We start from the raw sequence: 23,013 nt of genomic DNA, 5'->3' as shown, positions 1-23,013 counted from the left end.
ACAGTAGTAAAGATATGTTTAATGAATGGCTATTCTTAGAGTATGCTCAATGTATGATTAATCAGGACCTTTGCTTACTCAGTTACAACATGAAATTTAGCCTGCGCTATTCATAAAGCTGTTCAGTAATACTTTCAATGTGATAAAGTTAGATGGAGCATTAGCATTGAAGAGTCTACTAAACAGATCTACAGCTGAACATGATGTAAACAATTTCTCAAGAATTGATAACCAGTTTTGTTTCATTTGAAACATACTGACTTTACAAACGTAATACCCTGCAACTCTCTGCTTTTCAACTCTATGATATTATTCATCAGTTCCCTCCAACCTCTAAACCTGCACACCGGAGAAGAGAAATCACCTGACCTATAACCTCTGACCTTTCATCCCTTTGGGTTTGTTTGTTATTTGTTTCAGTTAACCAAGCTGCAACAATATGCCATGCAACACACAACCACCCCCTTCACTATCCCAGGGCAGTCCCATTTTCCTGCAGGTATGTCGAAATCTCTTTCCCCTTCCCATCTCTGCATTGTTGCAATGAAGTCTACCCATCCTTAGACTCCCAATTCCATTTTGACATTTCATTAGTAAGATGTTGTCGTTTATGTTTCTTTTATTTTCTGGTTAGATTAAAAATGTACATGAACATAAATCACCCTTTGTTTGTGTGTGTGTATTTGTTCTAATATACATGTAAGAAACATAAAAAATATTTGAAATTGACACAGTCAGTTTCCCTTGTGGTGTACATTGATATCTGAAACAAAAAGTCACATCCCCTTAAGGTGATCCCCTGGCTGCTGCTTCCCAGGTTGTATTGTAATTTGGGTGTGATCCCTGGCTACACGGCAGTTAACGGTTGTATGGCTTCTGACTGGCACCCCCGAACAAAGATATTGACAAGATAGGGAGACCTCCAACATAGGGCTAGATAGCTCAGTTGGTAGAGCACCGGCACGTTAATCCGGAGGTTGATGTTTTGAATCCCACTGTAGTAATTTTTTTTGTACAGTATATCTGCTATTTAGTTTTAACAGTATACCAAAACTTATGAACAGTTTGGAATGTCAACAGTATGTTCAATATGTAACTCATTTAGTGTTTACTTCTTTGCAAGGAATCAGTGAGGTTGTATTACACTCCACAGGAATAAAGACAGTTGGAAATTGAACAAATGCTTAAGCAGTTATCTTGACTTTGCTATGTTGATGTTAGTGTTGTTGTTTATAGCCAATGCCCATTGAGATATAGTTTTCCTCACATTACTTACAGTTCTGCCATCGATTTCACCAAACTCTTCCTAACTTAGGATTAATCTTGGGACTTAGGACTAGTTCAGTTCCATAGTCATAGACGTTAGGACCCATCCTAAGTTACGAGTTACTCTCCCTAACTTGAGATAGGATTAGTCCTAGCGTTTTGTGAAATCGACTGCAGGACAAATTAACGCCTTATGTAATTCTGCAAATAGTTGAGGTGTTATTTGTCTGAATGTTACAGTTGAGTGTAAATTGTATATTTGTTTGGTTGTGTTGATAAAGCAGGTGCAATTCAGCAGTACAGTGCGGCAGCAACTAACAGTGTACCAGTAGCAGCAGCAAACCAACAAACTCATGAGATAACAATACCCAATAGTGTAAGTATAGCAAAATAGTATGAATTATTGTGTTACTTTTCTAACTGACTCATAGGATTTGAATTTAAGGTATTCAAACAAGATTAATGGAATAAGAATTGTTTGTCTCTTTTTGTATTTAGGTTATCGGCTGTATTATTGGAAGACAGGGTAGCAAGATACAGGAAATAAGGTACTGTGCTAAACTTTGGTTTCTTAATTGGTTGGCCATAGGGAATGCGAAAGGTCCGGTCACACACAGGCCTGGATGACGTGAACAAAAACGAGAATGTTAACAATGCACGCCCTTGATTAGTGGGGGTATTCTGCGTGGAGTAATTCAACCAATAGAACGTGTTCTCTTTGCTTCAGTCTAGTTCTTTTAAAATAAAAACAGAAATCCACTGACAGTTTTGTATGTTTTAAGTTTATTTTACACTTGCAAACAACGAGTACATTCCACAAATAAAACTATGACTGAGAAAACAAAAGGACATACACATTTAAAACATTGTATAAAATACCAAGCCAAAGAGTTTCACATGGCCTTTTCAATCATTAATATACAAACAATTCTGGAAACCTAATTGTTACAAACACACAAATCTTGAAAATTTATAACCTATAAAAATATGGTATATATGAGTGTTAAACGTCTGGTTAGGTAGGGAAGTCTTTCTGACACTGGGCACTATTGGTAATTACCCAAAACAAATGTTAACATAAAACCTTACTTTGTAACGAGCAATGGAGAGCTGTTGATAGTATAAAACACTGTGAGAAACAGTTCCCTTTTGAAGTAACGTAGTTTTTGAGAAAGGGGTAATTTCTAACTCAAATAATAAAAGACTTGGGCCTGAAGCCTTGCATATGAAAGCATACGAAGTTGTGCAACAAGGGTGTTTTTTCCTTTCATTATTCTCTTGTAAGTTCGATGACCAATTGAGCTCAAATTTTCTCAGATTTGTTATTTTTGCATATGTTAGGATATACCTAGTGAGAAGACTGGTCTTTGACAGCTACCAAATGTGTCCAGTGTCTTTAACCATCTATTGCATCATGAATTAAGTGACATCTACCCAATTGCATCTACCCATTGACATCTTCATTAGTATGAGGCATGACATTCTCCTGTTGAATTGTTTTGTATTTTTAGGCAGTTATCGGGTGCAAATATCAAAATCAACGATGCCAAAGAAGGAAGCCTAGACAGGGTAGTAACCATTACAGGCCAAACAGAAAGCATTGCTTTTGCACAATATCTTATCAATTTCAGGTGAGTACAAATTAACATCAACAACTAGTTTTTATTTTAAAGCCAATCGATTGGTCGGTTTAACTTTGATTTGGTTGTTTTTTGAGTGAATGGTTGCTTTTTAGCCCATGAAAATCAGACAAATGCTTTCTGTGAAGCACAAAACGTTGCACACATGTACAAAACAGTTCTCTCTTATTCAGAAGCCATTTGATTGTGATATTGCATCATTTTATAATGACAAATGTTTCAATGGTTTTTGCACAACGTCTGCATTATGATGGCTTTCAATGTTTGGTGATTAACTTGAATACATCACTCATAGAAGCTATCTAGTTGTCTTTACATGAAATAATTATTTACAATGTGTGTCAAATGTTGTAATTCAACTATAGGGTGGGTTCCTGTGGTGTGCCAATAAAATCATTTCTATGTTTTGTTCGTGTTTAGAAATTGAATAAAAATGACATCAAAAGCTTTGTTATAATTTTTTGCAGAATTTCAAAAATATGAGCAAAGAAAATCTTTATGTTCCCGGTAAAACACTCTTGTGATAAAAGCAATGTTGTTAAATCAAGTTAGTTATGTGAGAAAAGTTCCATAGAACAAATAATTGGAGTTTGTGTTAAAGTTAATGTGTTGAAGTGAATATTATTGTTGCTTTTACTGATGAAGTAATGATATCAAATTTAAGACAATTTGAATGATATCATCATCCTCTGCCTATAAACCATGGGGTAACAGGAGAATAGGCTTTTGTTGTTGCCTATAATCCTTGGGGTAACAGGAGAATAGGTTTTTGTTGTTGCTTATAATCCATGGGGTAACAGCAGAATAGGTTTTTGTTGTTTCCTATAAACCATGGGGTAACAGCAGAATAGGTTTTTGTTGTTGCTTATAATCCATGGGCTAACAGCAGAATAGGTCTTTGTTGTTGCTTATAATCCATTGGGTAACAGCAGATTAGGTTTGTTGTTTTGGTAAACTAAGTGAGACTAACTATGGTGGAGGTGCTTTAACTAGTTATTCAGTGAGAATGTCCAACGTCCCCTTTCTTTGCAACTCATGTTTCTGCATGAGGCTTTTCCACTAAGTGCTGCCATGTTCCCTCTTTTTCCACCCATTCCTCTTAATGACTTCTTCCACATCATCTTTTGGCATGAATTAAAAAACAAATTGTGTTCCCACTTAAAAAGATAATGAGCATGACGATTGACACAATTTGATGCTTCTTTGAGCCCATATACACAAGTGGTAAAGATTCATGTAAGCCAAATAAGTAAAAACAAGTGGGAAAAGAAAACCATATTTTGTGGGGATTAGGTTTAAACTGGAGAATTTTTTCTTATTCTTTTCATTCCGTCTTTGCACATTAATCTGTTGATGATAAAAAATTATGCTAAAGAAATAATTATCCGAAACAACAACTTTTAGATTTTAAATGGTTGAACAACGTGAAATCGGCTAATATTGTGCATATGAAGACTTTGTAGTACTCTGCACAGACCCGCAGGTGTACAAGACAAGTCTTTGCTTGGTACTTGGAGTGGAAACTCATTCTTTGTTCAAGCTCAGTGGGAAAATAAACATCAAGTTGTCTTCTTAAGGTCATGTTATTTGCATAACCATTACCATCTGTGTATTTGGGCTAAAGTGTTGACTTCTCTTACTTTTGTTAATCCACAACCCATGATTTGAGTTTGGCAGACCTTCATTTAAGCACCTCATAATTGTGGCCCGTATCTGAATTCCTCATTCCTGATCAATGTTTATTCCCCCACCTCCTCATCATACCATCCTTTGGAACCATATATCCCCCCTTCTAATCCCCCCTATGACCCTTATCCCGTCCCTCTAACCTTCCCTCATTTTCCTTCCTGTTTTTCTCCATACAGCCTTGAGACGGCCAAAAGCCAGACCTCTGTGACTGTTGACCCGTCTGTGACCTCGATGACCTCTTTCACCACCTCTTCATCACCCACCACCCTGACCCCGAATTCCGTACCCTCGCCGACCATCTCCCACGACATGTCCACGAATCCTCTCTCAAACATTCTGATGAAACCTGTTCCGTTGCTCAGCCTGGATGCGCTACAGCAGAGCAGCAATGCTTACACAACCAAAATCCGCACTGCCACCGTTGCTGCCGTCACTGGAGCTAAGAAATACTCCCCATACTAACTTCACGCACTGCACGTTTTTTCGCTGGTTCACGCTCTTTATTTAATTGTGTTGATTTTTAGTTTAAGGAGAATGACAATATTGTGGCATTCGTCTTTTTTCCGAAATTGGTTCTCATTTAAATAAGTCAGATTCTTCCTGTAAATTGTGCTGTTTATGTATGTGTTTTCACTTGTGATGTATTTGCTGTTCCACATGCACTTCCAAAATTAAATATATGTGTCGAGAAACAATAGTACTTTTGTTCGCCAAGTTACGGACGTCTTCTTAACTGGGTTTTATAGGTCCAGTTTAGAAGAACACAATTTGATCTTAGTTTAAGCAGACAAATATTGCAAAATGAGACATTTATTTCCTACTTGTCTCAAACTAGTCAGCATTTGAATGTTGTTCTGGTGGGTCTTTGAAGTATGTTACTATTGCTGATGTCTCTCAAGGGTCTGACTTAAATACCTTGAAGTTGTAGGTGAATATCAGCTTGTCAAATTACTTCAACTTTGAAAATCATCCCAAAGCACAAAGAAGAATATTTATCTGAAGATTTACTCTTTGAGATTTACTGACTGTCATATCATTGCTACTGGCTATCACCATTGCTGACTCAAGAAACCATGTAAATTCAAAACATATGCATTTATTTAGTTGTCATTTGCTGGGTTGAAGGATTCAAATACAACACGGTTTGAGGGTGACTAGTTGATATTAGCTCCCCTCGGTATTGGAAGTTGACAAACTAGCTTGTCAACTTCAAATACCGAGGGGAGCTTATTGACTAGCCACCCGAAATTAACCATGTTATATTTGTTTTACTATACTTCATACATATTCAGTTACCGGAACATGAGTTTTGATCAAGAGAAAATGATGACTGTGAAACAAAATGCACATGGTAAGTTCGTTCATGTGTTGGATGTCGCTAATAAGAGAGCGCTGTTCCTGCGTGTATACAAAACAGTACCACGATAAATAGCGCCTGGGGATGAAGTCGCGCAATGGTATGACAAGTAGAAGGAGCTATTACTTGTCATGCGCATTCATCACTTGCGTGAATACTCACGTGCGCACTTGGTGATTAGCAAAATTAACACCTGGCACATGATGGTGATCAATTGACCAATGAGAACTGGACTCTCGGTCATGAATATGTATGAGGTATAGTAAAAGTTAATACAACAGGTGTTTGGATCATTAATCCTGTGTGGTAGTTAAGATGCAAGAAAAGAAAATGTTAAATTGATTGACATTTTGTTATTCTTTACATGTTACTGTCTGTTCTGTTCAATCTTAATTATTCCATACCAACTACAAGTTGAACATCTTCCCCTATAAATTGTGCGTTTATGATTTTATGGCTAAGGAAGTTGCAAATCAACGAAATGCTTTTTGCATAATGGCATGAAAGCTTGTATCGTTTGGAGCTTTTTCCAACTGAAGTATAAGGATATGGTTTGATTAATCAGGATTAACAAAAGAAAACGAGTTTACATTAAGCAGTCATTTCATTCTCAGCAAGTTCTACAACTAGTTGAAGATAACATTTTTGTAATCAATCAATCTTATTTTTTTAGGGCATTATCATTTCTAGTTTTGTGGGTGTGATGTTGCAAACTTAGTTTACAGAATTTGTAAATTGATAATATATTTGCCACTCCTACCGGTGTATTAGGAAAGTGCACTTCACATGAGATTGAAGTGTTGTGAATATAAGCTTGTAATGGTCAAAGGAATCACCTCCAATGGGTTGGTTTGTAGAAAGCTCAGAGCTATGTGCTGTACATGACTTAATAGTGATCTAGTATATTAGAGATTCACATCTTGAATTAAAACTTGAATAAGTAGAGACGAAAGGCTTACAAATTAGTTCTGCTTGTAGGGTTCAAATAGATAAGACTATAGGGGGACAGTCATACTAGTATCCATAACTATTACCTATAACTAGTACCCATAACTATTACCTATAACTAGTACCCACAACTAGTACCTATAACTAGTACCCATAACTAGTACCTATAACTAGTTCCCATAACTATTACCTATAACTAGTACCCACAACTAGTACCCAGCAGATGTATTCACATGTATCATCGATCACTCATGTATTTATTTTATTTTATTCTGCATTCTAACTAAACATGCTGGTTATATCAGCTTTAAATATTTGGTTTTCTTTAAATATTACAGATATGACTCATTTTTTTTTAAGTTAACATCCAACTTCTGGTTAAAAATAACTTCCAGCATTGGTTTTCAGAATGAGTTAGAATGTGGAATGTGGTATGTGGAATATAATTTAATCAGCAAAAAGCTGGTAAAGGTTTGATAAATCAAACAGTTTTTTCAAAACACCTGGAAGTGAATGTACATTATGTATTTTGTATAGTTGGCCTTATTCCCCACAAGGCAATGCATAACTATTAATGAAGCATTGTTCTGTACTTACACCAGCGGTTTATGTTTTCGTGGTTTCAGTCTTTAGTTTTTTGTTAACATTGGGATGGGAAAGCATCTACCGTAAGTTGTGAACCAGCGAAACTGCTTCCTCGTGCTAGTATGCAGCATCGTGTAATGTGTTTTGATTAGCTTGCAGTTGTCTGGTATTTTGTGTGTGCATTGTGTAGCCGTGCATGAGGTAACCCCTATGTACGTAGTTAATATGTTCATGCAGAAACTAAATTAATTGTTTTGCACTTGTTAATGACAATTGCTGTATTCCGTAATTAGTATTCTCTAGCTCATCTTCCATTGTGTCAAAGAGGCTCCCAAATCACTTTATGTGATTGCCTAGATTGTGTATAAATAATAACTTGTAAAATTAAGGAAACATCGAAAACCAGTTTTCCGTCCGTCCATAATGTCGCAGGTCACAGACAGTCTTTTACAAACGTTAAGCGCAGGGAATGATCTAACACTTTAATGTGTGCTTGGTGAAAGAAGTGTGCGGGGTAGACATGTTCAGGTTATTGTAGAATAGTTTGCTAATTTGGCATGACAATAGAAACAACATCTTCCACTTTTTTGACGAAATTATGTATAAATTCAGCAGAAGTTGTAAGGCTATAAAAAATGAACCTGACCTATGTATTGATTAGTGAATGTTTAGTCTTGTTAGAGTAAATATAATGGGAAATGTGTTGAGAACACGATGCTTGAAAGGTATTTGACGCTTTGGCTTTTGTTGAGTTGAAGAGAGATGAGTTTCTTCATTTCCATCTCATTTTAAAGATGCAGACCAACGCTGAGTGTTTCATTATAGTTTCAAGTTTTACGAATGCTTGCTTCCACAAAATATTCAGCATGGTGTTCTGTGTACCTTTGAGCATTTGGTGTAAAGATCCAATCAAATGTTGGTTGAGACTAAACAATGTTTAATCAGAAGAAAAACAATTTAATTTGCCGGTTGATTAAATCCCGTTTCTTTCCTCAGTTCATCTTACTAATCACTGCATCTTAACATCATCATGTTACACATTGATAGCATTATAGTAGAAGTAATAGTTAGGCCTAGGTCTTGTGTTATTGTACAAGACTTTCCAGAGCTAAATATGTACATATTATTTGTTAGTATTTTACTGCTGAGAGTATATATCCTAACTTGTAGGTTCATTTTAAGTACATCATGTTGGTAAGATTTTAATTATTCTTTGTATGAACGTCTTTATTTTTTCCCCTGACAAAAGAAACAAGTCTGTGAAGTGGTTCTTACATTTACTTTATTGCCGTTTTCCTAAAAGCAAACGCAAATCTACAAACTAATTAAACATAATTGAGAAAGTTAAGTCCATTGAAGTGTTTCACTTTAATGTTGAGCACAAAATTGTATTTTATTGTTTCATTGACTTATTTGTGCACATCCAACTAATACGACCAAGGCAAATTGTATTTGAAACCAAGTAGTAAATTAGTGTGTATTCATTATAACAATTGCAATCTTTATAATACTTGTTGGTATTTATTCCTTTTATTTTGGTGAAAATATAATTAAGGGAGGTTTGTGGGCTAATCAGTATTGTTTTTTGATCGTTTTCATAATGTTATTAATTTTTTTTAAATAACAGTTTGGTGATGGTTTTGAACTGACCTGGTTACTTGTGTAACCCTGCCGTTAGGTATAACCTATAATTGTAATTTTAGAATCTTCACAGACTCAAATTTGACTTCCAGGTTCCTGTTTTGAAATAATCTTCATTCTTTGTAGAGTTTGTTTACCCTCTCATCTGAACATGTCTTAAATATAAGCCATTAAGCAATGACATTAATTTATACAATAAATATGCATTTAAAAAAAAAAATAATAAACAAGAATAATACACAACAATTAAACCCCAATTATTATTAGCACAGTAATTTGTCTTTACGTAACTAGGTTGTATTTGAATTATTAGACTTTCAACAATATATTTATCAAGCAATTATTTAACACATTAATGTCATGCAATGTGCAGACTACACTGAATAAAATCACTTTAGTTAAAACCCTATACCACCACTTACATTAGTCCAGATCTCATTTTGAATTCTAGGTGAAAAAGGAACTGGAATATATTTATTTGCATCAAACAAATCATATCCTGCAAAGATGACTATTACATATTTCATCTCAATCAATCATTTTATTAAATTTGCTGATGCAATTGGATACTTGCATCAAGAGGTCATCGTTGTAGATGGGAAAGGTCAAATCATTCCCTCCTCTTCCTTGCAACAAACTGATGACAACCAATCTGCCGAAGTGCAATCTCTATTGGCTGTCACATTTTAGTGGAAAACACGTCTTCTCACAGATTTTGTGCAAATTCGTATCATGCTTATTTTGATTGCCACAATCGAATTAAGCAACACAATATTTAGGGGTTTTCGAATGTTATAGTGTGTACAGACTCCGGCATGACCCGTATATAATCGTTAAAGGAACACGTTGCCTTGGATCGGTCGAGTTGGTCTATTAAAAGCGTTTGAAACCGTTTGTTATGAAATGCATATGGTTAGAAAGATGTTGTAAAAGTAGAATATAATGATCCACACAAGAATCACTCGAAATTGCACGGTTTTCTTTTTACGTCGCGAACTATCACGGTCGGCCATTTATGGGAGTCAAAATTTTGACTCCCATAAATGGCCGACCGTGTTAGTCGACAGGGTAAAATGAAAACCACGCAATTTCGAGGCATATTTGTGTAGATCATTGTATTCTACTTTTACAATAGCTTTCTAACCATATACATTTTACAACAAACGGTTACAGAACGCTTTTCAAAGACCAACTTGACCGATCCAAGGCAACGTGTTCCTTTAAGCTTTCATATTGAAACTTCTCAGTCAACACATATGTATGTATTTGTTTTGATTTGAATTAACGAATCTGTACTTCATCTTACTGAATCTGGACAAGGAAAGTAGTCTTTCCTTAAAGAACACATTTAGATAACACCGAGGTCTGGTGTTGTAATGACTGCACTCAGCTAACTATTATGGGATAGGGATAACTGCAAATGGACTGTATTCATTCTTAGTTAATGACAACCTCATTGTTTGTATACCCTCTTCCACAAAATATCTAACCAATTAAATAAATTTCCACCCTTAAAACTTCCTTAATCCTGGGAGGTGTGCTGATATTATAACAATTGTTTGTTTATTTAGTAAGGCTAGGTTGAGTTGTACTTAATTCGTTTATATTGCTTTAAATATATAAATATATATATATAAATCAATTTACTGTAATGATTCATTTTAACCTGACACTGTTGTGTCGATATTACCACCCGTGTTATGGTATACCAGCTGTAGATTTGTGTTCATGTCATACTATTCAATGCTTAATTTCATTTACTTTGGCACTCATGTTCAGTTGTGTTTCTTAGCAAATTGTTTTGAGAAAATTTCCCAAGAAAGTGAGTGAAAATGAAAGCGGTATTTAGCTGGTGAATTGGACAAAGTGGACTATGCTAATCATTGGACTGTAATAGTTACATTTAGTTATAATAATGTTGGAAACAAATTGGTTGTAGATTATTAATTCTTTTTAAGCATTTGCTATTTTAAAATAGATGTTTAAGCTACTTATACTTCCTCTCGCAGCAACCATAGCGTAAGCCAGTTTCAATGTATAATAGCTTAATATAACTTATAAAAACAATGTGACAGTATTAATATAACTCCAGATGATAGTTGGTAAAGTGGTTCATGTTGACTTCACGGCAAGTGAATATAGATCCTGGTATCTTTTGTGGCATTAACGTCTTCCAGAAAATAAACATTTGTTGGACATTTCAAGAAAGGCAGCTTTGCAAATCTTGTAAAGCTCCTTTTATAACCAACCATCACTGTGATGCAACCATCACTGTGATGTTAAAGGAACACGTTGCCTTGGATCGGACGAGTTGGTCAAAACAAAAGCGTTTGTAACCGTGTTGTATATAATGCATATGGTTGGAAAGATGTTTTAAAAGTAGAATACAATGATCCACACAAGTTTGCCTCAAAATTGCGTGGTTTTCCTTCTACTGTGCGAACTAACACGGTCGGCCATTTATGGGAGTCAAAATTTTGACCCCCATAAATGGCCGACGTGTTAGTCGACGAGGTAAAAGGAAAACCACGCAATTTCGAGGCATGTTTGTGCGGATCATTGTATTCTACTTTTGCAACATCTTTCTACCCATATGCATTTTATAAAAAACGGTTACAACGCTTTTCAAAGACCAACTCGACCGATCCAAGGCAACGTGTTCCTTTAAAGGACGAGTCACACTGCACCGATATTGAGAACGATAACGACGCAAAGACAAGGCACTCTATTGGTTGAATTGCTGAGCACAGAAAACGCACACGCTTATTCCACCAATCAAGGAAGGTATTGGTAAAGTTTTCGTTTTCGTTATCGTTATCGTTATCAAGGCCTGTGTGATCGGGCCTTCAGTCTTTTCTTCTTTTAAATTAAGCCCGTTTGAAAAAGGAAAATACTCAACTTCATGTCGCCCATTAACTTGACTGGGCATTTGTTTTACACAACTCCTCGAGTTAGCTTGTGACTATAAAGAAAGATGTACAAATTGCAAGGTCACAATATTAAACTGGTCAATCATGGTTCCATGTATTTTTTTGGTTATATGTTCAATCAGAGTGTCACAACAAGAATATTTATCTTAATTTTTTGTTTTGTTTTAGGAATAAGAAGATTGAAAGGGAAATTTAAAAGAAGAAATATGTCTACTTTGTATTTTAACAACTTGTGTTTTTATTGGTCCAATAATATCTGAAAGAGTACCACCTTCCTTTTCCTGTAATCTATTTGATGAGTATATTCGATTGCTAATATTCAGTTTGATTTAAAATATAATTTGGAACACAACAACTGGTTTTAGAGATAGCTACGGTTGAATCTAACATTAGTATTTATTGTGGTTTTTGCGATAGGTATCAGGGTTTGGTTTGTCCAGAATACCCACTTTCCCATATTTTGTCATCGAAAGGGAGTGGGAAGTATATCTGGAATTTGGCTTTTCAAAGTTTTATTCTCAATTTTTCTGTGAAGAATGATGAGCAATTATTTAAAAGGAATGGCCTTGACCTGCAGGTTTAACGTTGTTCATTATGTTAGTTATAATTTAGTTTGAATCTAGACTCGGGTGCATGTATGTTCAGTGAGCAGCATGTATGTTGAGTATGGCAAACTAATCTTTACCCCTGCTGTTGACAAAATGCACATTTTGTGAACTACCTTTGGTGTGTTGTGAACTGACAACAGACTTATTGACTGTTGTTGAAAGTCTGTGCTATGTTGCCCTTTCAAGCTTATTGATGTAATGGTCACCCATATCATTCATTGTTGAGTTGTCAATGGGCACCCTAAAAATATGTCTCTATTATGCAGATTCTGCTAACTAAATTCAACAAATATTTAAGATCCCTTGAGAAGTTCTTAAGTTTATGATTCAGTTGCATACCAGAGGTTGTTGACAGAAATCTTTTAGATAAGGTCATTATATAAAATGAGCATTACAGGAAGGAACTGTGGTTTATAAACAGGTCCATGATGGTTTAATATAAGCAGGACATACTAGTCTAGATTAAGCTTATTATATAAAGCATGCATATTGTATACTTTGATGTGTGAATAAAACAGCTGCACACAATTATGGCATTGAATCTCAATGAACCTTTATACAAATGGGTGTATGATTTGCTTGAAGGCACTGGACACTATTGATTATCAATCAAAATAATTGTTAAAGTGAAAACTCACTTGTAACGAGCAATGAAGACCTGTTGATTGTATTAAACATTGTTAGAAACGGCTTCCTCTGAAAACGAAGGGTTTTAGAAAGAGGTAATTTCTCACTCAAAATTTAAAAGACTTCAGGCATGTAAAAGCACACAAATTATTTGTGCACCAATGTTTGTTTTTCTTTTCATTATTCTCTTGTAACTTTGATGACCAATTGGGTCCAAATACCCACAAATTTTGTATTTCATCTACAATATGTTGGGATACACCTAGTAAGAATTCTGGTCTTTGACAATAATTTTTAAGGGTGTCCAGTGCCTTTAATATGACAGACCATAGGAGCAAAGTTACATCAAAACAAGCTACCAGTCTGATGCCTGATGTTTTATAATGAGACAATAATGGATAACGCAGAATGAGACCATGGTGGAACCGCAAATGGGACAGCAAAGAGTACACAATTATCTACGCCTAGGACATGGCTGTATCAACTGGGGGGGGGGAGGGGCTAGTTAATGTAAAGAGGATGACACACATCGCGGAACCTCTGTCGCCGTCGACAAAAGAAGCAATACAACTTGGAAAAAAAATCATCCATATAAAAATTAGTCGGCAAACCCAGAACTAACTGAAATATTTTGTTTCCTTTTGTAGTACCGAAGAAAATCGAAATATAAATAAAGTAAAACAACTTTTTTTTAAGTTTTAAAAACCCTTTGCCTACTCCCCTGTTCAACTGGAAGATGGTATTCAGTAGTAGAGAATAACATTCTATAATCAGGACGAACTGCCAACCACCATTTTGTGATCAAACCTGCAAAAATTACTTAGTCTACATCAGGTGTACCTGCTACCTGTATAATTTGATATGCTGTTTAGCGATTATTACATCAATGGATATTGAATCAAGGCAAGGCATCAAATACAAGCTGGATACATTCTGCTGTTAGTCGACAGCTTCTCATGGTATTGGTGATAACTTACAATGGTGGAGGCACAATGCTTAGGTCTCCATTTGGCTTAGTTTAATTCAGTCACTTCATCACATAACCCATGCTTATTGTTGAATATTTTATCATTTAAGCTCTCTATTCACTCAATGTGTATGTTGCCACTCAACTCTCGGATTGTAATGTACAAATTGTTTGTTTTATTAAATTTTCCAAGAAGATTAATTTGTATGCATTTGTTTGTTTACAATTATTTGCAGAATATCATCGGAAATCACAGGTCTTCCAGCTTTTTGATTGGTTAAAGCCTCTTCCGTCCACTCCATTTCAAGCGCAATAAGCATTATATATGCAGCGGTATGTATTTAGGTGTACAGGGGACATTGCAACACACATTATACAGCCTTCACAAGATGTACATGTCAGGTAGATAGTCTAGTTGGATACAATTAAGCTGCTGTAAGATATTAATACTGATATTCAAATGTCAACATCTCAAAGGGTTTGTATTCAGTTCAAATTAGGAAATGATTCTATTTCATCATTTCAAATGAATGGCAATAACTATCTATATTAACTAAACAGAAGCCGAGTTCAGATGTAGTGGAGGTTCCTATAATGACAAACTTAACCACAGTAGGCTAGCGTCAAGGTATCTTTCCATGTACCTTGTCTATAAGTTTCAATAATATTAGATTATTGATAGCTTCAAAAAGTATGGCTAACATTATGGTCTTACAGGAATAAGAACTCTCTCACAAACTAAACAGTAGTGTGTGTTTATGCAGGTGAAAGTTTAAACATGTCTGCCTATAGTATTGTTTAAATGATTTAATTTGGAAAAATATTAAATAAGTGTTGCCATGGAGTATATAAATCAGTTAAAAAGACTTCTGTCTGGTCAGGAAGAGAGAGAGCCAGGTCGTCATGTATGCGTGTGTTTTACATAAAGGCATAATCTGGCTAGCTGTAAATACTTCATTCAGATAATATTGGCAGAGTGTGGTTGTACATCACATTGTTATAATAGATCAACAAATGAAAAAGTCATGTTCGTTTCTAAAACGAAAGTGTATGTACACCAACTTCAACGATGGTGATGTTGGCTGGGTATACTTTGTTTACGCAATAAGTCATAATATCTTAGATATTGGGGTGTATTTTAGTGTTCTCATTGGTACCTCCATGGTGTATATAAGAAGCTCGTTGTATTGTACAGGCCACACCATCTGACAAAACTGTTTTCATATTTAGGATACGGGTATAATGCACACGCTGTAAGAGTGACACTGCCAACATCACATACAATCTACTAAGAAGTAGTTGGTCCACGCTGAATAGTATATGTATCCTTGTACACAGGGATTCTAAGTTTGGGCCAGAGTTTGTACAGTTTTGTTTTTAAAGAGATTTGTCAGTTATTCTACTTAATGTCTACTGCTGGTGCTACGTGGGGCTTGTTGGTGTGGTTTTGTTTGTGTGTGATGGGAGATAAACCATACATAGCATATAATGGTACGAGAAAACATTGTATGAGAGAAAACTTTGCATGATGCAAACACCATTTACAGATAGTATAATACAGAATACTTTTTTTTAGGGGTTAACAAAGGCACACTTTGGAGATTATGTTGTAGGGATGTTACTCACCATTCGACACCTTGCATTCCCAACTAAAGTGAAGATCAAAGAAATGACTCTTAGAAATTCTGCTTTTCAAACCAAACTAAAATACACCCACAAGAGTGAGAATTTCTTGTGATTTCAATGTAGCATGTAATTAGGCTTGATTTCCCATCAAAGAATGACAGGTTTACAGTAGAAAGCCTATTAGGGTAGGTCTATATTTATATATATAGAATTAAGTCATTTGAATTAGAGTGTGTGGATCCTTAATGTTGTGTCATGGCCGAGTTTTATAATGAATCCCAACATTTGTATCATGTGCGGTTATTCGTCCCTTTTACATCCGAGTTTGATATTCTGCTATGCAAATATGGACTGGATGGTGATCTGCACCATCTAGTACAAGCCTGTTGAATTTTATCAACAGTAGAAGGTTTAATAGAGTCATCATTAAATCAGTATACCCTTTAAATCTCTCCCTCTTAGGTTAAGTATTCAACATTTCCCTCAAACATTGAAAAACGAAAGAAATTTACGTTGAAATAAGAACCATGTTGTGTTTTACTGTTCAGAGTTGGCTGTGTTTTTGATAAAACAACTCAAGTTAAAGCTGCAGTGTTTTTGCTATGTTTTTAAACAAAACCCGAAGAAAAGGGCTTTCTCTATCAAAGTTTTGTTTGTATTTTATACGACATTATTCTGTATAATCATGTTATAATGGTTTACAATTAAAATATCAGAATTAGTGTTTTGAAAACTTTCTAACAAGGTTTGCAGTGATACCATGTTATCATGACAACCATATTGATTCAAATAACAATCTTTTGTTTGCACATATTTTGTTAACGATGAGCCCTGATTCCAACCTTTAGCCAAAATTAAGATATCATGTTTTGTTTATCCAGATCTGCCGCTTTGATTTGAGTTTGTTTTATCCTAATTAAAAAAAGCATTATATGACCATACGTTGAGCTCTGTACGGAACGAACTTGGTTCCTCTTTAGAATAAGCTAAGCAGGAGTTTGCCTACACATTTTTTTGCCTAAACACCCTTTTCCTGTAAATTCCCCGCCAAGTTGAGAAACGAACCCCAGTAGTTCAGACAAGTTGTGTGCGTTCCTTTCTTTCCTTGCAATTAACCACGTCAACTGGTGGCGATAAAACTATCTGCCACGAACAAAGACTGAGTGAATTCATCTATTATGGTATGGTCTTTAATTAGCAGGCGTTTCAGGGTCCCGTCCCGTCCCGTGCTAGCTTGGGTTTTAATTCGGAGTTTCTGGGTTTAGAAACTTCTTTATTTAATATTTTGATGTAACAGTGAAAGGTTGCAGTCAACTGTACTTAGGAACTGTACTTGGGTAAATTTATGATGCCATTAATGAAGAGGTATGCGTTAATAATAATATATAAAGATTTTGTCATGTGTCTGTAAATACTTTGTTTCAAACAAGAAAGTACAAAGCAATAACCTTTTAGCACTGTATCTTATATTCACAGTACTTATGCTACTACACTGTACTGTTTTAAACTAGCATATTTGATATTCAAGTTATTTAAACACTACACAGCTTATTATAAACAGAATGTGTATTTATGTAGCGTAGTTTATCATCCAGGCTCTAACATCGTTGGTGTTCGTTGGAAAAGTGGGTATAAGAAAGCCTCCATTTGTACCATTTAAACAAAGTCTACAGTTGCTTAATGTTTAGGCCTACTTTGAGTAATCTTTGTTTGGTCTGCAAACTTGCAAACTTGCACACTATTTAATATTGCACAAACTGCTTTGCTATCAAACGTTGCTTTGCTGCTCGACAAAAAACGTCCCAAAAATAATATTGTTTTGCCATACAAGAAATCATCAAGTTGATGTAATCGTGTTATGTTACCGAATCGGTCGCACCTAACAAAACAGAAAATAAACCAATGCAGTTTTTTAAATGTTCTCCTTATTTAAAATAAAATTTAATCCAATAAGTGTAAGTTTTGTTGATTGGTTACACAAGTGTAAGAAGTTCTGACTATAAGCAGAATTTGCACTTTGGAAAGACAGTCAGGCCATTCCTTCCATTTGCCCTAAATGACCCTCTGACTATGGTCGCCATTTTGAGAATCGCTTTGCATGTTTGACGGTTAACAAGTTATTTCTAAAATGGGCATTGTATTGAATACAAGAGGACATTAGCTCACAAAATGGCACATCCAGGGTCATGATGATCAGGTGAATTTGGCTAATAGAAAAGACTCATTTTAGCTTGGCTGGCTTTCAAACTTCTTGTAGAATGTTTGTTTTGGTTTTAGTTTCCTTTGTTGTAAAGTCATCACACCGTAGTTGCTAAATATTGCTAGATGTCAACCAACGTAGTTTCAGATAATTCGGACACTGCCACTGTACGTTTCAATCGAACTTTGATTTTGAAAAGATCCAACGTCCAAAGTTGATTTTCGAGGGTGAATTGAGATAGCTGATTATGAACCGGTTCAACAGGTTTTAAAGAATGGGCGGGATTTACTACATATAGTTTAGTTTCTTTAGCTAGCTATATAGAAAGAAGATATATGCGTTGTCAGTTTATTCATTATCATCTAAACAATTCAACAGTAACAATAGCTACGGTATCGCATTGTGTGCAATTGTAAAATACATAGAAATAAAGTTTGCATTTTGATTATTTATAAAGTATGATCATTTTATGTTTTTTGTTTTCAGGATATTAATATATTGGCTTAATGTACAGCATGCATGAATTTTACGTTTCTAGAAAGAATTATAATTGCTTTATAACTGGGTTTTCGAATGTATGATTGATTTTGTCAATATTAAATTTTTATAATGTTCATTTTGATTTATTCATAGTACTTAAGTCACTTAACAGTATTATAACTATAGTAGCTTTAATAGCCTAAACACGTCTTCATACTAATGAAGAAAATAAAGTCAATATAAGTGATTTATTCCATATGAACAGGGTAATAATGATTCATCAAGTCTGACAATAAACAAAAACACAAGGGTGGGATAATTTCAGAGCTCGTTTAATATTCTTGAGTTGTTTCAGCGTATTTCTTTTTAGGAAGGAAACACTTCAAGGCACTGGACACTATTGGTTATCAAAATGATTACTAGCATAAGGAACTGGCTTGGTAATGAGTAATGGGGAGCTGCTGATAGGAGGCCTATCGTACAAACCATTGTGATTTGTGAAAAAAATAAAATAAACGGCTCCCTCGTTTATTAGAAAGAGGTATTTTCTCACTCAAATAATTAAAGAATTCAGGCCTGAAGCCCTTTTGTATGCTTTTGAGAGCGCACAGATTCGTGCAGCAATGGTGTTTTTTCCCCTGTTATTATCCCTTATGAATTCGATGTCCGATTGAGACAAATATTTTTTACAATTTTTTGTTTTGCATTTAATTGTGTTGGGATCTTAGAGGGTATACTGGTCTTTGACAATAACCACGTGTCCAGTGTCTTTAACACAGTTTCCATGTCGCGGTTTAACATTAAGAAACGTGTGTTACGCTCCCAGTGGCGTACATAGGGGTGCCACCCCCTCATGTGCTCCCCTTAAAAATATTTTACGCCGCTGTACGCAACTCTATGTCTAACTGTAAAGTCTAACCAACTACTAATGTCCGACCCATTGTGTTCAACGAACCATTAGACATATAAAAATTATGTCCAACTAATGTTCTATCACACTATATAAAAACACTGGGTAAAATACTTATTGGGTAAAGTCGTTTGACCAACGTTTATTGTAAACTTAATTAAATATGAATTACTGAAACGGGCTTGATCGCAACGCTCAAATCAGGACTGGAATGGGGATCGTCAGCACAGATTTCGGCAGTAAGAGCCATGCATTTGGGCATATGGGTGTTTTAACACCATGTTCAGTATGGGAAATGTCATAAAGACAGATTCAGATAAAATTTATCATGAGACAATGCCATGCCAGTCAAAATAAATATAGTCCCGGCAAATTTGGAACAAAATTTACGAGGTGTGGGTTATTTAGTAGCTTTTTTGAAGAATTATACGAATGGGTGAGGAGACCTAAGTTCCCTTCCTCATTTCCCCTATTTGTTTTCTCTATCTCTCTTTTCTGATGGAAAGGGGGGGGGGCCTCCTACGCCCCCTGGATCCGCGCTTGATTATAATAGTAATAATAATAATAACAACCGCATTTCTACAGCGCCTAACACCTCCAAAAGAAAGTCTCTAAGCACTCAGAGGTAACAAAAGAATAGTTATGTATATGATGCTTTGCAAACTTTATGTAGTGTTATGCTTCGTATTTGGGAAAATGGGACATAAAGGTAAAGAGGGCAAGTGACGTTTCCATCCCACTCAATCGTTTGCATGCTATATATTTTCATTATGAAAAAAACATGGAGGTAGGATTATCCTTAAACAACATTGCGTACTGAGCTCAACTACCTCTCACTCAAAATGGGAGACTAGATTTCAAAATTAATCCAAAGGATTGTAATAAGGGAACGATCCATTTTTAGATTTAAAATGGATTCAGAGTAGCCTCAGAGTGTACCTCCGTCATGCCTTTAAAACCACGCAGAAATGTATACCAAGAAAAACCGGCTACAGCTCGATGGTCCGAAAGTTCGTTAGTCCGAAAGTTCGTTAGTCCGAAGACTCGTTTGTCCGAAGGTTCAATAGTCCGAATTCGATAGTCCGAAGGTTCGATAGTCAGAATTGACAATAAGGTTCGATCGTTTATTCGGACTATCGGACTATCGGCGATTCGGACTACCAAAACTTCGGACCAGTGAACCTTCGGATCAATGAACCTTCGGGCTAATGAACCTTCGGACTATCACCTCAAATGTTCGGATTAACGAACCCCATTTCACTTTCGGACCAATGAACCCCCCTGTTATGGGAAATTTGTGCGTTCGGACTATCGAACCTTCGGACTAACGGACCTTCGGACTATCGGGTGGACACGGAAAAAACGACGACATGCAGGAAGACCAGAATAAAAGTTCCTCCGGCACAACCTCTGTTAGGTGTGTCTAGCTTTATTATTGCTCAAGTTTTCTACACTGCCATAAAAGTCGCAGTTTAAGATGAAGCACAGGGATGTGGTATAGCCTACGTTGTAATTAAAATGGATATTAAAAACAACGATACTTGGCCCATCTAGTATACAAATGATATGCATAATAACTATTATAACACCCCTTACAAGTATTCTGCCTGCTCATTGGTTTTAGACATGACATGTCTTAGTTTTGCTAGACGACGGCCGTGTGATAGTGCGTCGGTTTGCCGTGCGCTAGTCTGCACGGCGTGCAGTACCCAGACGTCCTTTGCGTATACGAGGATTATAAATTAATAATCTGTAACCATTTCGGATTGCACGACACTACATGCAGCACATTAAAAGTTTTTCCAATCTGTATTCGCGTCGTCCGTGGATTGTAGCATTCAGGTCTGTAACTTAATAATAGTAGTACAGTATTTAGAAATGTTTGGGGTGTTATAAAACAAATATTGACTGCTTTTACTCGTGCAATGGTTAGAACTATGACTCCCTCGGTGACCCCCGAAGCAATCTATTTTCCCTCGGCTTCGCCTCGGGAAAATAAAACGCTCCGGGGATCACCTTGGGAGTCATAGTTTTAACCATAGCACTCGAAGCAGTCAATATTTGTATATCACAACATGCCCCAAAACATGATGAGGCTCAATGGCAAATGTAAACGATATTAGCGCCATAGTTGCAAAAGTTGTAAGAAGAACTACGCTGTAATCGGGCGCCATTTTCAACCGTTGGGTATTAGGTCAGTGGAATGGTCCGATGCATACATGGGCATTTATCAGCCCATGATCAGCCTATCCATCCAAGTGCCTATGGCAAGGCTCTGGCGGCTGAGCAAAACAAATATTAGCCAAAATGTTGATAGCGCCCTCACTTGCCATTCTTTATTGCCTGTTTGATGTTAATGAACGCTATTTCTTCTCAATATGTTTTCGATAAATTTTGTACCCATTTTAGGGGAGGCAAGTTACAATGAACTTCCCACCTGCACCCGTTCACTCGCTGCAACCCTTGCAATAAATCAATGAAAACCATCTGGTAAATATTTTAAGTCTGTATTCGAAACTGACCTCTCGGTATAAGCAAATAGTATCTTTGGTATAAGCTTGTGCACTGAGAGTCTTATCTTGAACTCAAAGAGGTCAAGGTGACCTGACATTGACACACTCAAGCCAGGGTCAAAGTTCCAGCGAATGCGAAGCGAATTTTCACGTCACAGCGGGCAATTCATCTAGTTAGAATTATTCGTTGCGAATTTAGGACGTCAAAATTCGTATCGCATTCGCAGGTAGAATGATCCGGGCTCTTCGAACAGAGACAGTGGATTTGTGACAATAGATGAAGTGTCTTCTTTATAAAGGGCAGGGAGATCTTGAGACACTTCTCTCGTGATATTTGGCTAAGAACACCACTCGTCACTGACAATGCTTGTGAAACCAGTTCGCGTAAACACCAGGTGTATGTTTAACAACATCAATAATCATAATTTTTCAGAATATTCCTTTTTCTCTGCTACTTTTTTTTTCAATTTCGAAATGAAGCAATGACTGCCACTTTTCACTCAGTTACCTTGCGAATTCATCGTTGCAAACAATCGCGTCGCTTTTACCCATGAACTCGTACAAAAAACAAACAGTTTCTCAAGGTCTTATTGACATGAGAAATATAGTTCGACAAGAGTGTTTGCGCTTCAACTCTAGGGCGCATGCGCTATGTTTTTCGTCGCGTACAGCTCAAGGGTAACTCTCTATATCCCATTCCTATATCGAGGAACTTGCAGGAACTGGTCTCACAAGTTAGTAGTAAAATAAAAGTGAATAAACACGAAGCCAACACCGTCTCGTGTCATTGAACTATGCATCCCCCCCACCCGCCATCACCCCCCCCCCCCCCCCCCGTACATTAAAATTGCCATCCTCACATTTTTGTTTAAAGACACTGGATGGACACCTTTGGTAATAATTGTCAAAGACCAGTCTTCTCACTTGATGTATCTCAACATAAACATGCACAAAATTACAAACCCATCTATGACAATTTGACACAATTGGTCGTCGAAGTTGCGAGATAATAATGGAAGGAAAAAC

The 23,013-nt window shown here is 36.2% G+C and overlaps 1 protein-coding gene across 10 annotated transcripts in view; it reads left to right on the top strand.

The window, feature by feature from the left end:
• The window catches only part of LOC139937810 (poly(rC)-binding protein 3-like), a 94,340-nt gene extending 75,452 nt beyond the window's left edge, over window positions 1–18,888 (top strand). For 7 of the 10 annotated variants that reach the window (XM_071933133.1, XM_071933126.1, XM_071933127.1 and 4 more), the window contains 5 exons: window positions 421–499; window positions 1,548–1,642; window positions 1,765–1,814; window positions 2,778–2,897; window positions 4,772–11,509. In XM_071933133.1, the coding sequence (XP_071789234.1) occupies window positions 421–499; window positions 1,548–1,642; window positions 1,765–1,814; window positions 2,778–2,897; window positions 4,772–5,057 (630 nt within the window). In that variant the 3' untranslated portion in view covers window positions 5,058–11,509. Of the gene's footprint in view, window positions 1–420; window positions 500–1,547; window positions 1,643–1,764; window positions 1,815–2,777; window positions 2,898–4,771; window positions 11,510–14,494 lie in introns of those variants that run through there. The other 3 variants (XM_071933134.1, XM_071933132.1, XM_071933135.1) reach the window with 2 other exon arrangements.
• The last annotated feature ends 4,125 nt before the right edge of the window (window positions 18,889–23,013 follow it).

Source organism: Asterias amurensis, chromosome 5, assembly GCF_032118995.1.
Source record: "Asterias amurensis chromosome 5, ASM3211899v1".
Classification (NCBI taxonomy): Eukaryota; Metazoa; Echinodermata; class Asteroidea; order Forcipulatida; family Asteriidae; genus Asterias; species Asterias amurensis.
This window is presented reverse-complemented; position numbering and strand designations above follow the sequence as displayed.